The sequence below is a fragment of the Artibeus jamaicensis genome, unplaced genomic scaffold (assembly GCF_021234435.1).
Source record: "Artibeus jamaicensis isolate MK-2021 breed Jamaican fruit bat unplaced genomic scaffold, CSHL_Jam_final contig_548, whole genome shotgun sequence".
NCBI classification, from domain to species: domain Eukaryota; kingdom Metazoa; phylum Chordata; class Mammalia; order Chiroptera; family Phyllostomidae; genus Artibeus; species Artibeus jamaicensis.
Window position 1 is genome coordinate 3048822 of NW_026521883.1, and position 19475 is coordinate 3068296.

Below are 19475 nucleotides of genomic sequence, written 5' to 3' on the forward strand. Positions count from 1 at the left end.
TTCACCTGGTGTCAGTACCCACTAATCATTCAAGAAGATACTCTTTTATGTCAATGCCTGACAGAGACAACTGGTACTGAAATAGTCAAAGCTCTGAAAACTCCTGCTTGTTCACCCTGGGCTGTGTTAAAATTTTCACTAATGGTACAACTTTTGAACCTTAGTATAAATCAAGGCAGTGGCACCAAAGTGCATTCATTGTATTCTTCACTACTACACATTTCCAGTTAAAAAAAAGTCAGTTTCACTTAAGGAGATACTTGATGTAAAAATATTTTAAAACTATCAACCCTAGAGGATGTGTTTATTTAATACACTGTGTGATGAGATAAGATGTACACTTAAAGCAATTCTGCTGCATACTGAAGTATACTGGTTGTCTTGAAGAAATGCACTAATGTGATAAACTTGTAAGCTGAACTCACCACTGTGTTTCATAGAATACCAATTTTACTTAACAGCTAACTATGGCTAACAAATAATGGTTATTCACACTTGGTTACTAGGTACACATTTTTAAAAGAATAAATGAAATGAGCCTACCACTTTAAAGAAAACACCTGACAATATTTATTGCCAATGATGAAATACGAACTTGCAAGTGAAAAAAGAATTTTTGAAAACTTATTAGCACTTGTATCCACTATAAAACTGGCAGCATACCAAAACTTAAACACTTTTCTAATGAGATTGCTGGTGATATTAACAAATATCATTTTGGATATTGTCAGTGGAATGAATCAACATTTTGAAGATCTGTGACCACTGTTTTCCAATTATCAATGCATGATGTTACGAGATTATTCAAAGTGCAAGACAGACTAATGAAGATTACAAAAAGTTCCCTAATATTGTTTTAGATTCCACATGGCAACTAACTTTTAATAAACCTCCACTTCAGAGGTCTGATATAGAATTAAAGAAGAATAACCACAATTACCTAAAAGACTACTGAAATTTTCCTTCATTTTCCAACTACATCTATGCATGATATAGATTTTCTTCATTTTCTTCATATACTTCAACCTAAACAATGTATCACAACATATACATTGTGATCTGTTGTGATAGATCACACTTGGTTACTGGGTACACATTTTTAAAAATTAAATGAAATTAGCCTACCACTTTAAAGAAAACACCTGACAATATTTATTGCCAATGATGAAATATGAACTTGCAAGTGAAAAAAAGAATATTTGAAAACTTGTAAGCACCTGTACCCACTATAAGACTGGTAGCAATGCTTCTGCTGAAGCGAACATGAAAACTCGGCTGTCTTCTACTGTCAGACATTAAAAAGGTTTTCAAAATGTAAAACAATGTTCATCTCACTACTTTATTTTTGCTTTGGAAAATATAATTATTTTTCATAAAAACATTGTATTTATGTTAGCATATAATAGATTTATTATTGCTACTTTAAATTAATGAACAGTTTTAGAATTTCTCAAATTTTAGTTCTAAAAATATATATACAGGTAGATTCAATCTATATAGACAGAAGCTCTTTGGAGTCCTTAATCATTCTTGGGAGTATAATGAGGTCTTGAGACCAAAAGTTTGAGAAACACTGTCTAGGGATTATAATATATATCCTTAACTTTTCAATCTAAGCAATATTTAGTATTATATCACTTGATATAATATATATCACTTGACTACATCTATCACTTGATTGCATATAATGTGCAATCATATAGTTGCATTTATCCTCATTCTTTATACTACAGTTGTTTATTATATACAGAATTATACATTATATCTACATATGTATGCCTCATAATTTTGCTTTGCAGTTAATTTTAAAGAAATTAAGAAATTATATTTACCCACATATTTACTATTTCTTGTGTTCCTCATTGTTTCCTGAAGAGCTGAAATTCAAGCTGCTTTTATTTTCTTTCAGTCTGCAGAATTTTCTGATCATTTCTTACATACAGATCTGCTGGTAACCAGCCTTCTTTGTTTTCTTTTATCAGAAGACACTTTTATTTCTTCACCAATCTTGAAGAATATTTTCATTGTGTATAGATTTCAGAGTTGACAACATTTTTCTTTCAATATTTTAAAGATCTGTTTCCATGTCTTATGGCTTCCATTATTTCTGATGAGAAGCGAGATCATTTGAGTCAATGTTCCCTTATCAAGGGTCATTTTTCTTTGCTCTCAAGGTTTTCTTTTCTTTTTGGTTTTAAGCGCTTTGACTATAATGAACCTAGGTGAGATTTTCTTTTTATTTATCCTGATAGGGGTTGCTGAGCATCACAAAAACTTACATTTCTGTCTTTCATCAACACTGGAAAATTTAGGTCAGTATTCTTCAAATATTTTTCCAACCATATTTTATCCCTCTTTTTCTTTGGGTATTACAATTATACATGATTAGGCCTTGAGACTCTGTTCATTATATTATCATCTGCCCCTACTCTTCTCTGTTCTTCAGACTGAACACTTTCTATTGATTTAAATTCATTGACTTCTTTTGTCTCCTATCTGCTAGGCCCAACCAGGGACTTTTAAGTTTTAAATATTAAATTTTTAATCCTAAAATTTGTGTTTTTCACAGTTTCCATATCTCTTGATATTTCCTATTTATTTATTCATCCAAGTACATTTTCCATTACATCCTTGAGTATATTATAAAATCTGTCTGATAAATCTAGGTTATTTGGGGAGGATTGCCTCCAATGATTACTTTTGAATTTTGCTTTCTGATCTTAAATCTGAATTAAATTTTTTCTGTTTCTTCAAATATATAATTGGTTGTGTTCTGGACATTGTGAGTGATGTTTTAGAAAATCTGGATTCAGTTATCTTCCTTATAAAAGTTTCAATTTTCTTTTTCTTTCTCTTTTTTTAAGCATAAAATTTTGCTAGGCTCAAATCTCAAACTGTTACCCACACATGGATAGCAGCTGAAAGAAAATCTCAGTTCAGTTCCTTTATCCATAACTATGCTACTTAGAATCTGTCCTGCACATATGTAGTTCAGGTATCAGATAAATGTGGGTAAATTTTGCATAGTTTATAATCAGAATTTGGGGTTTCTTCTATTTGGCTGTCTTCTTCCTAAGATTTCCCACTCACTTTCCATCTGTGGTAGTTACTTGAATTTTGTCTTCTGAATTCTTCATGCAAGTAAAACAGCAGGTTGCTCTTCAGGTTTTGGCTGTCCCATGGATGGGAACTCACCTCAGGCTAGAAGCTGTAAAAAACAGGAAACTCACTCAGTGTCATTTCCTTCTTCTAAGTGGTTGCTCTCCAGTGCCTTCAGTGTTTTTTATATTTTGTCCAGAATTTATCATTGCTATGTGGAAGGTTGGTCCAATAGAAGCTACTCGGTCATTACCAGAAGCAGACACCTGCATGTACTGTTTGAAACCATATCATAAATGCTATTTCTATTTTGAAATTAAAATGGTAAACTAAGCATCAAAAATAAGAAAACAACATATACTGACAATTATAGAGCCTAAACAGTTTTAAAATAGCTTGAACCTTTTTGTCCTGATAAATTATTTTTTCCATTAAAAAATATATGTCATCCTGGCTGGTGTGGCTCAGTGCATTGAGCACCAGCCTATGAATTGAAAAGTCACTGGTTCGATTCCCAGGCAGGGCACATGCCTGGGTTGTGGGCCAGGTCCCTGGTTGGGGGTGTGTGAGAGGCAATCAATCAATGTATCTTCACATATTGATGTTTTTCTCCCTCTCTTCCTTCCTCCCTTCTCCTCTCTCTAAAACTAAATAAATAAAATTTAAAAAGATAGAAAACAAGTGTCTTCTTTATTCTTATATTTTTGTTGTCTGAAATGCATATGGATATTCAAATAAAAATAATTTTATATCAGTATGCATTTTTAATGTTAAAAGTTATAATTCTGATTAAAGGTAAATAAAGCAGATGCTCAATCTCAGTAATCATCAGAGAAATGCAAATTAATACCGCAATGAGCTACCATCTCACACCTATCAGAATGGCTACCATTAATAACCAACAAACAACAAGTGCTGGTGAGGATGTGGAGAAAAGGGAACACTTTTGTACTGTTGGTGGGAATGCAGATTGGTGAAACCACTGTGAAAAGCAGTATGGAGATACCTCAAAAAATTAAAAAAGGATCTGCATTTTGACCCAGCTATCCCACCTCTGGGAATATATCTGAAAGAACCCAAAACACTAATTCAAAAGAACATAAGCACCCCTATGTTCATTGCAGCATTATTTGCAGTCACCAAGATGTGGAAGCAGCCCAAGTGTCCATTAGTGGATGAGTGGACAAAACAAGTATGGGACATTTACACATGGAATACTACTCAGCTGTCAAAAATAAGAAAAATTTACCCTTTGCAACAGTATGGATGAACCTGGAGAATATTATGCTAAGTGAAATAAGCCAGTGAGAGAAAGACAACTACCATACAATTTCACTCATATGTGGAATCTAACAAACAAACTGAACTAAGAAGGAAAATGGGGACAGACTCATAGATGGAGAGCAGAATGACAGCTGGCAGGGTGGGAAGTTAGCGGGTGGAGGGATTGAGCAAAAGGGAAAAAGAACTCATGGTCATGGACAACAGTGTGGTGATTGCTGGTGAGAGGGGAGAACAAGGGGGATAAATGGTAGCAGAAAAAAATACAGTGAAGATTAAATAAAAAGATAAAAACTAAAAAAGTAAATAAAACAAAATGTACCAAGAAATCATATAAATGAAGGGAGGCAACAGCGCAATAAAAAAGTAATAAAAGAAAAGACCAGCACTAACAATTTCAATATATATATATAAACTATTTCTTTACCCTATAGTTTACTTTTTAAAAATCCCATGAAACTATCATATTTTGTCTCAGTTAATGACACCTGAAATGTTAACATCAAAAAGTACTGTTTTATACCCATGCACACAAAACTGAGATTATAATAAATATTATACTAGATTTCAGAATGAAAATATCTATAATTTAAAAGGCCATTACATAATTTCAACAATATTTGTTCCAAAAATTTCTAAGGAAAAACTAGTTAAATAATAGATGAAATGTAATCTGTCAGAGATATCAACCTTTATCAAAGTCTGTGACGGATGGTACACAAATAAGGTAGAATAGTCAAAATTAAAATACAATATTTAAAAGAGAAATCTGGTCTTCAGCAGTTCCTACTTTTTTTATCATTGTTCCTTTTGAGAATTGAAAATACACACACACACACACACACACATATATATATATATATATATATTTCATACATATATAGTCCCTCTCCAGATAAATTTTGCCAACAATTTCAGGTATTCAACAAATTCCTAAAGCTACATTACCATTCCCTAATACACATTAGGATCATAATAATTAACATTTATAAGTACTTCCCAAGTGCTAGGCATTACACTAATAACCTTATATGCATTTTCATTTATCTTTTATAACAACCTTATAGGGTAGATACTACCCTCACTCTCAGAACAACCTAGGAGATCAACACTATCATTATCTCCTCTTTATGGACTGGGAGAGTATAGCTTATTCAGGCTGTTACTTATCTAATGTCACACAGCTAATGAGAAGGAAAGATGAGATTTACATCTTATCTCTCTGTTCCCAGGTTTTCAGCCTTAATCACTATCATCTACTAATTTTCAATAGGGCTTTACAAATTAATTTAAAAAATCAATATATCTGAAAAAAGAGATATAAGTATATCCAAAAGTATATCTAATTCTATTCCTTATTTATATCACTTACATTGCAAAACAGAATTTCGTTACAGAGATACACATAAAAAGAAAACAACGTAGGCATGTGTGTGTGTATTGTATTGTAGGGTTATCTATGATTGATGTGTATTATAGGGTTATCTATGATTAATGAGCCACATAATTGTTCTGAACAACATAGTAACCAGAGGAAAGAAGGGTGTAATCAATAATGTTTTACCCGGTACTTGGAGAAAAAGATATTCTCTGGGGAACATTGTATGGACAATATCCTCAACAATATTATATAATAATGATTTTAAGATGTTTTGTACAAAAATTTCTTACATATTTCTTGACGTAGATCAAAGCACAATGTCAAAGTGTAGGTTGGAAAAGATAACTCTATCCAGGGTACGATGCATTCTTAGCACAAAATTTTACAATGATTTGGATTGGGCTGAGGGTAAAATGTATAATAGGGAAGTGGACAGACTGTACATCCTTTAGGTAATTTTTATGACAATGAATTTTTAAAATTTAATGGTTGAGAGTTTATTTTCCCTAACAATGACCTGGAGTTCAGAAATGCTAGAGTCTATATAGTAGGACTGATTCATATGCATGAATAATAAAGCAGAAGAGAGTAAAACTGATAACTTCTTAAGGAAGTTAGAGGGCCTGAACTGGACAGATGCCTGAATTTTAGACTTTCTGCCAAAGTGAATTGAAGGAAGACCTTTATAGAGAGATAATATGTAATTCACACTGATACATAAGTATGTAATGTTTGAGACATGGTTGAAATCTAAACAGCAAATGCTCTTTGTTTTTGTTAAATAAGAATGTTGCTACAATATAACAGGATTATAGAAAAGTGCCAAAGCAGTACTTGAGAAAACATACTGCTGTAAATACCTATATTAGTTTATGAAATAAATATTAAATATTTATATAAGAACCTAAACATGGAACAAAGTAACCTTAAATATTTAAGAAAATTAAAATAATGAAAGCAGAAATAAATTATTTAAATTGACAGTAACATTTAAAAAATAAGTTAGAATCACTACTTTGGAAAAGTGTTCTAGTTGGTAAAAATAAAACAAAATTTTAAGATAATGTAAAGAGTTATTTCTAAATTTTATTTTGGAGATGAAGGAGAATGCCTAAAGAGGGGAAATATTAGAGTTATACCTTTAAAATTAGGTATGATAAGGACAAACAGGTACAGAGCACTGGGAGGGAAAAAGGCATCCTGGCCGATGAAAACGGCCAAAGGATATAGAGACAGGAAAGCATACTATGTGCCATTTACAAATAAGGTAGGTCTGAGTGCTTGAGAAAAATTATGAAGGATATCACTATCACTAAATATGTACAAAAAGGAAGGAAGAATAAAGAGAGAAAAATAGAAGACCAAAGTCTGAGCTTTAAGGAAATGCTCTTAGAGATAGCAAGAAACTGTCAGTAAGGAGGTAAATGGCTAAAAAGACATTTGTTGATTGAATAAAAGAAATGGCCATTACTGTAACTGTTACACAATTTTTAAAAGAATGAGTCTAGTGATTTTACAAGGAGAATATAGAAGCAAGATGATGTATTCTTTGAATAAAAAAGTATATAACCTAGTTAGGAAAACCAAGAACTACATAACAATACAATATAATACAAGTAACCTAGTATCTCATGTTATATCTATTTACCTTTATAGGTATGCATTTTAACATGCGTCTGTAGTGTTCCTAGATAATTCTGAATCCACACACCTTTTATATCTAAGAATTTAAAAAATAATAATAAAGTGAATACCTGTCACATGATAGTTGGGGAAAGATGCTTGAAATAATTCTGAAGGAATTATCAGATGAACTTTTCTCCTCAGATTGGCAATTTTACTATATTCAGAGAATTATGTATTTCAAAGCAAGTAAAACCAAACTTGGAAAGGTGCTTGGTATTCAAAAAGGAAGCTCTTTAAAGTCAACCACATCTATTTATGCTTTATTACTAGACAGACAAGAGGTATGAAGTCTATGGTGATGTTATTACATTAAGCAAAGGTACTATTGTTATACCAAAAGATTATGTACCACAATAGTGACAATATTATTTTTAACACGTAAACTAAAGTCAGAATTAGATAAAATATTTAAAGTTTAGGAACTAATGTTTTAGAACAGAAGTTGAATAAAATAATTTTCCAGGTATGATTAATAGGTTTGAAAGTCTAAGTTAGTCTCTCTCCCTTCCCCCACCTCTCTCTATATGTAATATTATATGTATTTCTATATTTACTCTGCACTCTACTGATACAGTCTGAAAGGTAAAATTAAAGCCTCCACCTAAATTTAAAGACAAGTTGATGTCATACATTTAATAATAATATTTCATTTCACTAGGACTATATTAAGTATAACAACAATATAGAAGTCTAAAAATATTTTAGAGAAAGGTTCTGTTTAGGACACCATCTTGCTTATCTTCAGTGAATAGGCAAATGAAAGCAAACTCATGTACTTATACACCCACACTCCAATAACCACACATCTATACTCCCACATTCAATGCCACTGTGACGACTGATTCATGGCTTGACCACATTGTTAATCAGCAACAAAAACTTCCAGGGTTCTTTGTTAATGGGTTAGCATTTGATTTCCTTTGCTGATCCAAAGTATAAGGAAAGGAAGAAGCAAGGAATTTATAAATTTAGTTACATGACTAGCTGTTTCAAGTATTATAGGAACTTCCTATTATGGGGTGAAATAACATTTTCTAAACCTTTATACAAATAAATACCACTTTACTAGTATGAAATCAACACTGCTAAACCAAATGTTTGTATACGTAATCTGGTAAATTTGTTTAATGGCAATACTGCCACTCTTACTGAGGCAGTATTAAGTTATTACTGTGACTTTAAGTATTAGGCTATTTATAATATACTGATATAATTTTTTTCATTTAATTAGCCTTCAGTGCAGAAGATATAAATCATAGAAAATATAATATGTTCAGTATTAAGTTTTAAAAATCATTGTTTAGTTAAGTGCCAAGTTTTGGATACTTTTTAATTTCTAGTGACCATTCTTTCATGCTAAAAAGTGTACTTGACATTCAGGATACACTTAAAAATATATAAACTTGCCATTAAAATATGCTTCATAAGATGATTTGAAGTTAGATTTTCAAGTGAAAATATAAGAAACATACTTACCTTTGATTCGAGGTAGACATTTGCTGATGACATTTTTGTAATTTTGCATATGTAACTAACTAAAGAGATGGCACAAAGAATAAACAGGCTATCATTAATTAATGCTCGAACAAACACAGTCCATTTCAACTGATTTTCTGGGACATCTCCATGGACTAGCATTGCACAAGTCAAGTTCACCACTAAAAAGATAAGGCTTGCCAATATAAAGCCCAAATGCAATAGAATTCTGAAAGAAAAAAAATAAGTTTATTAGATATTTACAAAACTAATAAATTATTAGTGTGTTACTTTAGATATAATAATTCCTTCAGTTTAAAATGTTTGTAACTTCATTAAATAAAAATTTAACAATCACTCAGTTACTTCAGCTATCTTTGCTGTTTTAAAATTAATGTCTACACCATTAAAAATAGCATTAGAATTTAAAGCATTAATTTAAAAATAATCTCATAAGCACTTGAATTCAATCGCCTCCACCAAGAAGAATGTAGAATTATTTTAACATTAATTCAGATAATCCTCAATTTTTCATTTCTATAACTACTAAGCATATTTTCATTGATCTTTCCATTTCAATAAATCCTTGGTTTTATAATTTGCCTGGAAAATTAATAAACTACCTAAATTTAAATTGATCATCACTAGCATTGATTTTAAGAGGAAAGGGAAATATGTCTTAAACAACATTTAATTTTATGAACTTCTCATTATCCATAGCAAACATTACTTCCAAACATGACTAAAGAATATAGGGAAAGTAGATTTTTAAGCACTTATCAACACCTCATCTTCTTATGAAGTTGCACACTTACTATGCATACAGAGAAACTCTGAAAATGAAATGGTTAAAAATTTGCCCCAAAGAAATATTAGACAACCTCATAAAACTCTTCAGGGTAAGGACTGGCTATCTATATCAAGTAGCTGTAACAGCTATCTACATGAAAGTAGTCCCAGTTCAGATACATTTATACTAATAATTAACAGGATCCAGAAATTTATTTGGTGTGCTAATACCTTCTATTTGGGGTCACTTTCAATAGTGGAAGTCATAAAACATTGTCTGCCTTCAGCTATAGTTTACACATGGTAAATTGAAGGTAATGTGTAATCTGTAACAAGTGATCTTTGATAAATGTACATGCAAATTACAAAGATTTTAATTTGAGTTTAGATCTTAGTATCATAGATGAAAAAATTAATTATATGGTTCAAAATCCAAAACAGGTCTTGAAATTATCCACATAGCCTGGGGATTATAGCAGTTTAGGAAATCAAAGCAAAGGTTAGCAAGTTAGCAGGAGAAGTGGTCTGAAATCCAAATTTACTGGCTCGAATTTTTTAGATTAATCAGTACTGAAACATTACTTATTTCATGGAACTATACAATACATTCTTTCCCCAAGTAGCATAATCTAACATTAGTGTTTGTGAACTCTGTGAAACTACATTTGATATCTGAAGGACAGTAGCAGGGCAGCAAAAAAGAAGGGTGTTAGGCAACAATATGGCTGTATGTCTACTGGTTACTCAATTCACTTCCTATGAACTAATCTAATGATTTGATTTTCTATAGAACTGCTAAGGTACCCTCAAATACCATGTCCTTAGACCTTGAGGAGTCTACTGTGAATAAAATTTAAATCTTGCTATTCATGAAACCTACCTGTGTTTGTCAAGTTCAGTGGCACATCTGACTTTACATATAACCTATAAAGAGAGTACAGAAGAAAGTTTGAAAACATGTAATAAAATATTCTTAAATTTGTTTTTTACTTTGTGTTTCAAAGCAATAAAACTACCAATAACAATAGATAACATATAAAATTCAAATGTTAACAGCAGAAGTACCATGAGGCAAAAATAGGCAGGTTTCCCAAGGCTTAAAATAATAAATAATTTTTATAGTCCTAAATTTGTCTTTAAAAACTTACACAGAACTAATTCAGTCTAAACATTTATTAAACTTTTATTATGAGCCAGACATTGTGCTGAATGGCATGCCACTTATTTTAAACTTATTCCTTACATTTTGTCTTAAAGTGGAACTACTTACTATATGAATATGTCTAAGTGTTCTCCAGAGATTATTTTGGAGGTGAACTGAAGTAGTAAGAGGAAACAAGGGACCAAAACCTGAACACAAAGCTAATGAGTATATACCATACATAGTAAACTTCTTTCTCAAAGCCTTGGGAAGCAGATCCTCAAATACTTGTTAAACAAAGTTAAGAAGGTAGGTAAGAATTTGAAATAAATAGAGAAAATTCTGAGAGCATAGTGTGGAAGTTTTCACTTCCTTATGAGTGAATTTGGCTTTATTATTTAGATAATTGAAAGATATTGAAGGTTTTTATGTAGGCACTCTAAAATATTGAATTTCATTAATCTGGTGCCAGTGCTACTATAAAGGGACTACAGACTAGAAGTAGGAAGACCAATTATAGGACCAAAAATAGCATATGAACTTTGGGAGTCTGGAAAGAAAAAGGAAAGTATAAAATCTTATAAAGAGAAATACTGTAATGTATTTGATAACTTACTGATTCCAATCATTTACGAGCACACACTATGAAAGGTGCCATGGATTCATAAATATTGTACATAAATTGTTTCTGCTCTCAAGGAGCTCCATGTATAAAAGAAGTACTATCTATTTTGATACATTGTGACATCCATTCAAAAGACACTATCGCAACATCTGGGAAGGGAGGTCTATTTCAGTCCAGGAAATGGTAAGAGGTAACAGGAAAGGAGAAAGACTGTAAAGAGTGAAGAAAAGAGAGATGGGCAAGGGAGACAGACCTAAGACTCAAATTAGTCATAGAAAACAGCTGAGTAGTTTAGAGGTAAAAGAAAATATAGCCCTTGTTAAATTATGAAAATTCAAGAACAATTTTAAAAATTGGTCAATTTACTAATAGATCACTGGTACCTTGAAGAGAATTGTTTTCAGTGGAGTGACAGAGCAATAGTGCAGAGTTAACAGAAATGACAAAGGCAATGATAATACTCTGGCAGATATTCTGAGGGAAATTTGAAGACAACACATCTGGGAAAATTTGTGTTGGGAGAAAAGTCTCTATGAATATTGCATGTTTCTGCACGGCCCAGGTCTTCTGAGTGAAGGGGTTTATATAACAAACATCCTTGAAAATTAGAGATAATATCTACCTTAAGGTCAGAGGGAAGATTTGTTTCCTATAATAATGAAGACAGAGAACATCTCCCTCCCTGGAGACATTCCAGGGGAGTATTCTTTCTCCCTCCTTGGTGAAAAATTTGCTTACATTTAAGAGTTAAGATAAGGTGTGTTTGTCTCTCTTCCTTATTTTGGAGCTTCTCTCCTATAACATGCCCTACTGCATGCACAGGTAATATGTGGCCTTAACAGTGTTGTCTTATAGCACTTAGGGCTTGGGACATGATGCAAGACATTGTTTTGGTGGTTGTTTTTGCCATGAATAAATAAATGGTCTTTTTCTCTGACCCATGAGTCTTGTGTTTTCTGTCAGTATATGAATCAATATATAAAACCGTGGCAGGCTAACAAGCTTTCAAGAAGAGTAAAATCTCAGACCCTTCAGTTTCTGACTTAATCATCTGCTGGTCAGAAATAAACTAAAGTGCAGTACAGGGAATTATTGTCAATAATATTGTGATAACTATGTATTGTGCCAGATGGGTAGTGGAAATGTCACGGGTAACACTTTGTAAAATATATGATTGTCTAACCACTATGCTGTATACCTCACACCAATACAAAATAATATCGAAAGCAAACTGTAATTTAAAAAATGAACTAGAGGGTGAAATGGTAGATGGAGAGTGGGAGAGAAGGGATAGTTCAATTGTTAAAGAGGGCTTTAGATGAGGCAGGTTATCCTTGAAAAGGAAGACACATACTTTTGAGTAAACAGCAAAGGAAAAGATAGTTAAAGGGAAACATGGAGGTTTGCACATAAAACCCCTTTGTTAAAATAAATTTGAACATAACATGGATACAGATATTTTGATATAGATAGATAAGAATTTGGCAGATAGATTTTTTTCTAGTAAGTAGGAGGCAAGGTCATATCCTTGGAATGGATGTAGATGTAAGCAATTGGAATATAGAAAACATTTTGAACACATGACTAGAAGGGTTATATAAGAAAATACTGAACTGAGAAGCAGAGAGGTCCTGTTAAAATCAGTCAGTTTCCTGATTTTAAAATTGAAACAATCTAATAATGGATTGCCATTAGAAAAAAAATGGGTGCCATTATAAAAAGTTCCAATAATGAGGTTGCATTTTTACATACTAATTTAGAACTGTAACACGCAACTAATGTAGAGAAAGAAAAAGTAGGCAAGTAACCACAACAGAAAGTCCAAGGATGAATACTAGACTGACCATTGGTTCTCAGTGCAAAAAAACATGAGAAGGGAGCTAATAGAGTGGGGTAAACAGAAGGAACAAATAATTCAGATATAGGATGAGAGTGAAAATCAGATAAAAGGATAAATTAGAAATGTATAAGGAAAAGGGGAAGACACTAGTCAGGAAGAACTGCTTCATTCAAAAGCTGATCCAAGATGTGGGCATGCTGTTGGGTGGCTCAAATAGAAATGGAGAAAACCTAGCTCTGAGAAGCCACTGAATTAAGACATTGAGCGGGTGATCAATATGAGCTTTAAAAAAAGATCTATATAACAGAACCAGCCCAGAAGAAAGAAAAGTGCTGATTCATACAGGGAAGTGGAATTTATTATTACAGCCAAAGATGACCTAATCAGATGGCATAGATTTCAGAGAGATGATGATGGTATAACACCAGTATGTAGTACTGGGAAACATAAAATAGGCTGATTGTTCTTCCCACAAATTTAGACAGAGGGTTTGTTTATAAGACACAAAATGTCCTCTGGAAAAATAGATTTCAGGGAAAGCAGCTTTAGAAGGTTCAGATTAAAAGAATGGGGACACGTGGGGAGTATAATCCATAAATCTTGGAATGAAATTATAGGTCTTGGGATGAGATAAATAATGAGAGTGAAAGAAAGCTGAACCAAATAAGGAGATAATTAAAGGTCAGCTATTATCCAAGATTTGCAGAATATATTACAATGCAATACATAAACACAACCTGATGCTTTAATCATTTTTAGATTACAATAAGGTTAAAAACAATGATCTGTTATTAGTAGATTCCAAGTATTTTATAGAATTTAGCTAATAGGATATGATTCTGAAAAAAAAATATCAAAAATGTCAAGAAATAATGTATTATTTAAGACAGCAAAAAATAGTTCATGAAACTTAACATGTTCTTTATGTAAATTTTTTAGAGTCAATGGTAAATAACATACAAATAAATGACTTTTCTGATGTGAATTTATATCGCAGGGGCTTTATCTTCCCAAGTCTTTCTTAATAGCAGAAAAACTGAATCAATGGTCCATTTATAAAAACGTTATTATAAAAGTATGAAGAATTATGTGGGTTGCTGGATATCAAATGTTTTTCATCATATATGAGGGAACCCAAAAAGCCCAGAATTTATTTATAAAAAATGGTGTATTTATTCTTACATGTTTAAACTTCAGTCACCTTCAAAGAACTTTCCATTGAATGCAATACACCTATCAAAACATGTTTTCTACTGCTCAGAACACTTTTTCAACCCATCAATTTGCATACCTTTTAGTGCTTCTGCTGCTTTTGGTTTTACCTTTTACACATTAGCAAAACATTTCCCTTTGCGGAGTTTGTTCATCCAGGAAGCTCCAGTTGAGATCGGTTGAATTGGGGGGAGTATAGAGGTCATGCCATTATTGGTCAAAAACTGCTGAACACTCAAGAGTGGTGTGGACAGGTGCATTTGTAAATCACTCATCATGAAATGAGCAAATGTGTTGAAAGAGTCTTCAAAAAGAATTCAATGAAGCTGAATGCAGCCTCTCACGACAATACCAGCTGGTACAGATGCAGATGTGTTCTTAGAATACCCACCTAGTGGGGGAAACCTGTACTACAAGGGCCTTCCCTCAAGAAGATAATTCTGGTAGTTTTTGGGTCACCCCTAGTAATCTACTTTTACCTCATGTGCAAACTAGCATCCCTTAATTTAAAAATTACTCAAAATTTTTGAATTAATGGAGATTGAAAATACTGTGTATCACTAGAATATTTTACTTAAAAATTTGAAACTATAAGTAATCTGAAATGATTTTCCATTTAAGAATGCAGACTTCCATATTTTATTTCCCTGTTTAGTTCCTCAAACAGAAGATTATGACAAATAAACTTTTTTTGTAAATGTTACCTAATATAAGTTTAATTAATACAAGTATCAAAAGATTTGAGGTAATTCTTCCTCAAATGGAAAAAGAGCTGTGTAAAATTTGTTGTCCCCCATGGCATGTAGACCCATGTTGCTTGAAGATGGTAGGTAGCAGAATACTTATTAAAACTGGTGCTTTTCTATAGAATTTTTGGTTGTTTAGTTGATTTCTTGCTTTTCAAAAAATTTAAATGTAAACTTAATTGGAGAACATATGTATATAAAATTCAAAATTGATACAAAAATAAATTGTGGTGAACATAATCTCTTCTCCATGGTGAATAGATAGGTATATACACACAGCTATGTGGATTGCTTTACAGAGCAGTTATCCAGTTTCCATCTCATTTGCTTAAGTTGCTATGGAGAGTAGTCCACCACTCCCAAGCTTACCATTGCTACTGCTTGCATAAAGCAATGAGGCTTTTAGCTACTTTAACTATAAAGAGCCAGACTTTTCTCTAATGTCCTCTTTCAATGCCTATCATACGTGCATTTTTAAAAGCTCATTTTAAATCTTCTAAATACATGTACATTTTTTTACAGCAGACATTTCTTCTTTCTAGGACACAATATTTTTTTTGTCTCTCCCTCTTGGAATACAAATACTTTTTTTTTGAAGTTTCTTCTCTCTGCTTAGTTGTTTTCTTTCGAGTTGCTTAAAAGTGATTTTTACATATCTAATTTTGTTCTCAGCTGAAACTCCACTAAAGCATTATGAAATGAATTTTCCTAAAAGGAACAAAACTATATGTTTGAATAAGTGAGAAAAGATGTAACAACAAAATGCTGGAAGCCAAAAAGCAGACCTACGTGTGTGCAGAAACGGTCTGCATCATAGCAGGCCTGAGACTGCTATCCTTAGAATAGCCTGCTGGTAAAGTTGGTCCTTGGCTGGCATTGGGGAACTTGGATTTTGGGAGGATTCCCACTTCTCCCTAAATGATAAGGGTGTTTCACTGTGCCTAAACTGTTTATGCAAACAATATGGTTCATACTCAACACCTGCTTTCCTTCTGGGAGTTTGGAATTTTAGTATGTATAAGGTAGAGAGTGCTTACATGACTAAACCCCAGTAAAAACTTTGGCACTGTTTCCAATAAGCTTCCCTGGTAAATAACATTTCATGTATATTGCCACAACTTGTTATAGAAGAAATTACGCATATCCTGTGATTCCACTGGGAGAGGACTCTTGGAAGCTGATTCCTGGTTTTCTCTGGACCTTTCTTTTTTTCCTCTTCTGATTTCACTCTATCCTTTCATTGTAATACACTTCAACCATGAGTGTAACAACTGTGAGTCCTTCTAGCAAGTCATCAAGGCTGAGGGTAGTCCAGAGGATCCCAACACAATGTGTGCTTTATCCAAGAAAGATGAATCCCAAGCCAGTCATGAGGAGGGTTGAGAACCAACCTGATATGTTTTGGAATATTTAAAAGGTATAGGAACCAATTATTATTCAAAGCAAGAGGAGGAGGTGGCTAAAACAGGAATATAAAAAACTGTTTTAGATCAGTTAAATCCCCAAATCTCTTGCCCTAGTCCATGTCTATACAAAAAAAAAAAACCTAAACAAGCAAAACCCTATCCTCATTAGAGTCAGAGAGATAATATACTTTACTCATGAAACAAAAACAAGATGCTATTAATAAAAAAAAATTCAGAGGACTTCCGCCAAGATGGAGGTGTAGGTGGAAACACTCTGCCTTCTCTCACAACCAGTTCTAAAAACAACAAAGTTTTAGCAACAAAAACGCAGCCAAACCACAGAAAACTGAACTATACAGAAGTCTCTCAACAACGAACCCTTCAGCCAAACCGGTAAGAGGGGCAGAGCCAGCAGCAGAGTGGGTCAGGCTGGAAAGATCCACCGGAGCAACCGGCACATGACCCAGGCAGGCAGGCAGTGGGCGGATCCCAGGTGTGGAGTAGCAGCGGGTGGACCCACTGAGGGCTGACCGCGGTCACACATTCGTGCGCAGATAACTAGAGAAGGAGCAAGCAGTGAGACTGAGACAGACCAAGCAGGCCACACAGACTCCAGCAGCGGGAAGCAGCAGAAGGGACCACTATTATCCCTCTCTGACCCCACCCCCACATACAGCATCACAAACCAGAGACCTGGGTGGCCCCACCCTGGTGAACATCTAAGGCTCCCGCTCCTCATACCTAATAGGCGCAAACAGAGCAAAAACATTATGGCTCATGAAGAACAGCTCAAAGCTCCAGAGCCAATAACTCTAAGCGATGAAGAAATAGCCAAACTCTCAGATGCACAGTTCAAAACACTGGTGATCAGAATGCTCACAGAACTGGTTGATTTTAGTCACAAATTAGAGGAACATATGAAGGTTAAACTAATTGAAATGAAGGGAAATGCACAGGAAACCAATAGTAATGGAAAGGAAACTGGGACTCAAATCAGAGTGGACCAGAAGGAGGAAAAAAATGACCAAACAGAAAAGGATGAAGAAGCAAGATTTCAAAAAAATGAGGAGAGGCTTAGGAACCTCCAGGACATCTTTAAATGTTCCAACATCTGAATTATAGGGATACCAGAAGGGGAAGAGGAACAGCCACCAGTGGAAAACTTATTTGAACAAATAATAAAGGAGAACTTCCCCAATCTGGCAAAGGAAATAGACTTCCAGGAAATCCAGGAAGCTCAGAGTCCCAAAGAAGTTGGACCCAAGAAGGAACACACCAAGGCACATCATCATTACATCAGCCAAGATTCAAATGAAGGAGAGAATCCTAGCAGCAGCAAGAGATAAGGGGACAGTCACCTACAAAGGGTTCCCATCAGACTGTCAGCAGATTTCTCAAAAGAGACCTTACAGGCAAGAAGGGGCTGGAAAGAAGTATTCCAAGTCATGAAATCCAAAGACTTACAACCAAGATTGCTTTATCCAGCAAAGCTTTCATTTAGAATGGAAGGTCAGATAAACTGCTTCTCAGATAAGATTAAATTCAAGGAGTTCATCATCACCAAGCCCTTATACTATGAAATGTTAAAGGGACTTATCTAAGAAAAAGAAGATAAAAAAGATGAACAGTGAAAGGATAGCAAACTCAGAGTTATTAAGAACCACACCTAAAACAAAAGCAAACTAAAAGGACAGCTAGATCAGGAGCAAACCATAGAAATGAAGATCACATGGAGGGTTAGCAACAGGGGAGTGGGAGAAGGAGAAGGGGGGAGAAGGTACGGAAATTATGTAGCATATATGGTAGGTAGAAAATAGATTGGGGGGAGGGCAAGAATAGTATGGGAAATACAGAATCTAAAGAACTTGAGACACGTGGTCATAAACTAAAGGGGGGGAATGGTGGGGGAGGGGGTGTGCAGGGTGGAGAGGAATGAAGGGGGGAATAGAACTGTAATGGCATAATCAATAAAATATTTAAAAATTCAGAAAATAAGAGAGTACTAATAGAAGTGAAACATGCTAGTAGAAATTTAAAAATGCAAAGAAGGGCTAGAAGTTGGGAAAACTTCAAAAAAGTTTAGCAAAGAGACAGATGCAAAATAGGAGAGAAGTGATAAGAAAAGGATCTGCTCTGTAGGTCCAACATTCAAACGTTAGAAGTTCCAGAAAGGGAGGACAAAAACAAAGGAGGAGAGAAAAATCAATGAAAAATTTAAGAATATTTCCCCAAACTAAAGGATACATCTGACTAAACTGAAAGGGCCTGTTCAATACCCTGCAAAATGGATAGAAAACAGACCCATATGAAAACACATCATTTCAGAACAGGAGGTAAAGAAAAATCTAACGGCTTTCAGTAAGGGAAGAAAACAAGTCACACATAAAGGATCAAGAATCAGAATGGCTTTCAAACTTAACAACACTGGAAGAGGAGCAACACCTTAAAAGTTGTCAGGAAAAATTATCTTCAACCTAGAATTGCTGCCTAAACTATTAATCAAGTATGACACAATTAAAATATTTTAGACAGAAAAAACCCCTCAAAAATTGCTTATCAAGCACCTTTCTCAAGAAGGTACTAAAGGATTACTTCACTGAAACAAGGAAGCAGTGAAGGATTAACTCAGCAGGCCTGAGCTGCCAAAACCCTGTACATTCCTAAGAAAGATCTGGCCCTTTCCTGGCTCTGGGAAGATAATTTGTAAGATGTTAAAACACCCTGCCTGAGAATATTTTTGTTTGCCGAGAGCTTTGGGTCACACCAAAGTCTATGCTAACAATGTGATTTATG

At 33.8% G+C, this 19475-nt stretch overlaps 1 protein-coding gene across 2 annotated transcripts in view; it reads right to left on the reverse strand.

The window, feature by feature from the left end:
- The window catches only part of GPR137C (G protein-coupled receptor 137C), a 45867-nt gene that overhangs the window by 12685 nt on the left and 13707 nt on the right, over window positions 1-19475 (reverse strand). For both annotated transcript variants that reach the window (XM_053669998.1, XM_037155552.2), the window contains exons 2-3: window positions 10593-10636; window positions 8924-9152 (exon numbers count right to left, since the gene is read on the reverse strand). In XM_053669998.1, the coding sequence (XP_053525973.1) occupies window positions 8924-9152; window positions 10593-10636 (273 nt within the window). The remainder of the gene's footprint in view (window positions 1-8923; window positions 9153-10592; window positions 10637-19475) is intronic.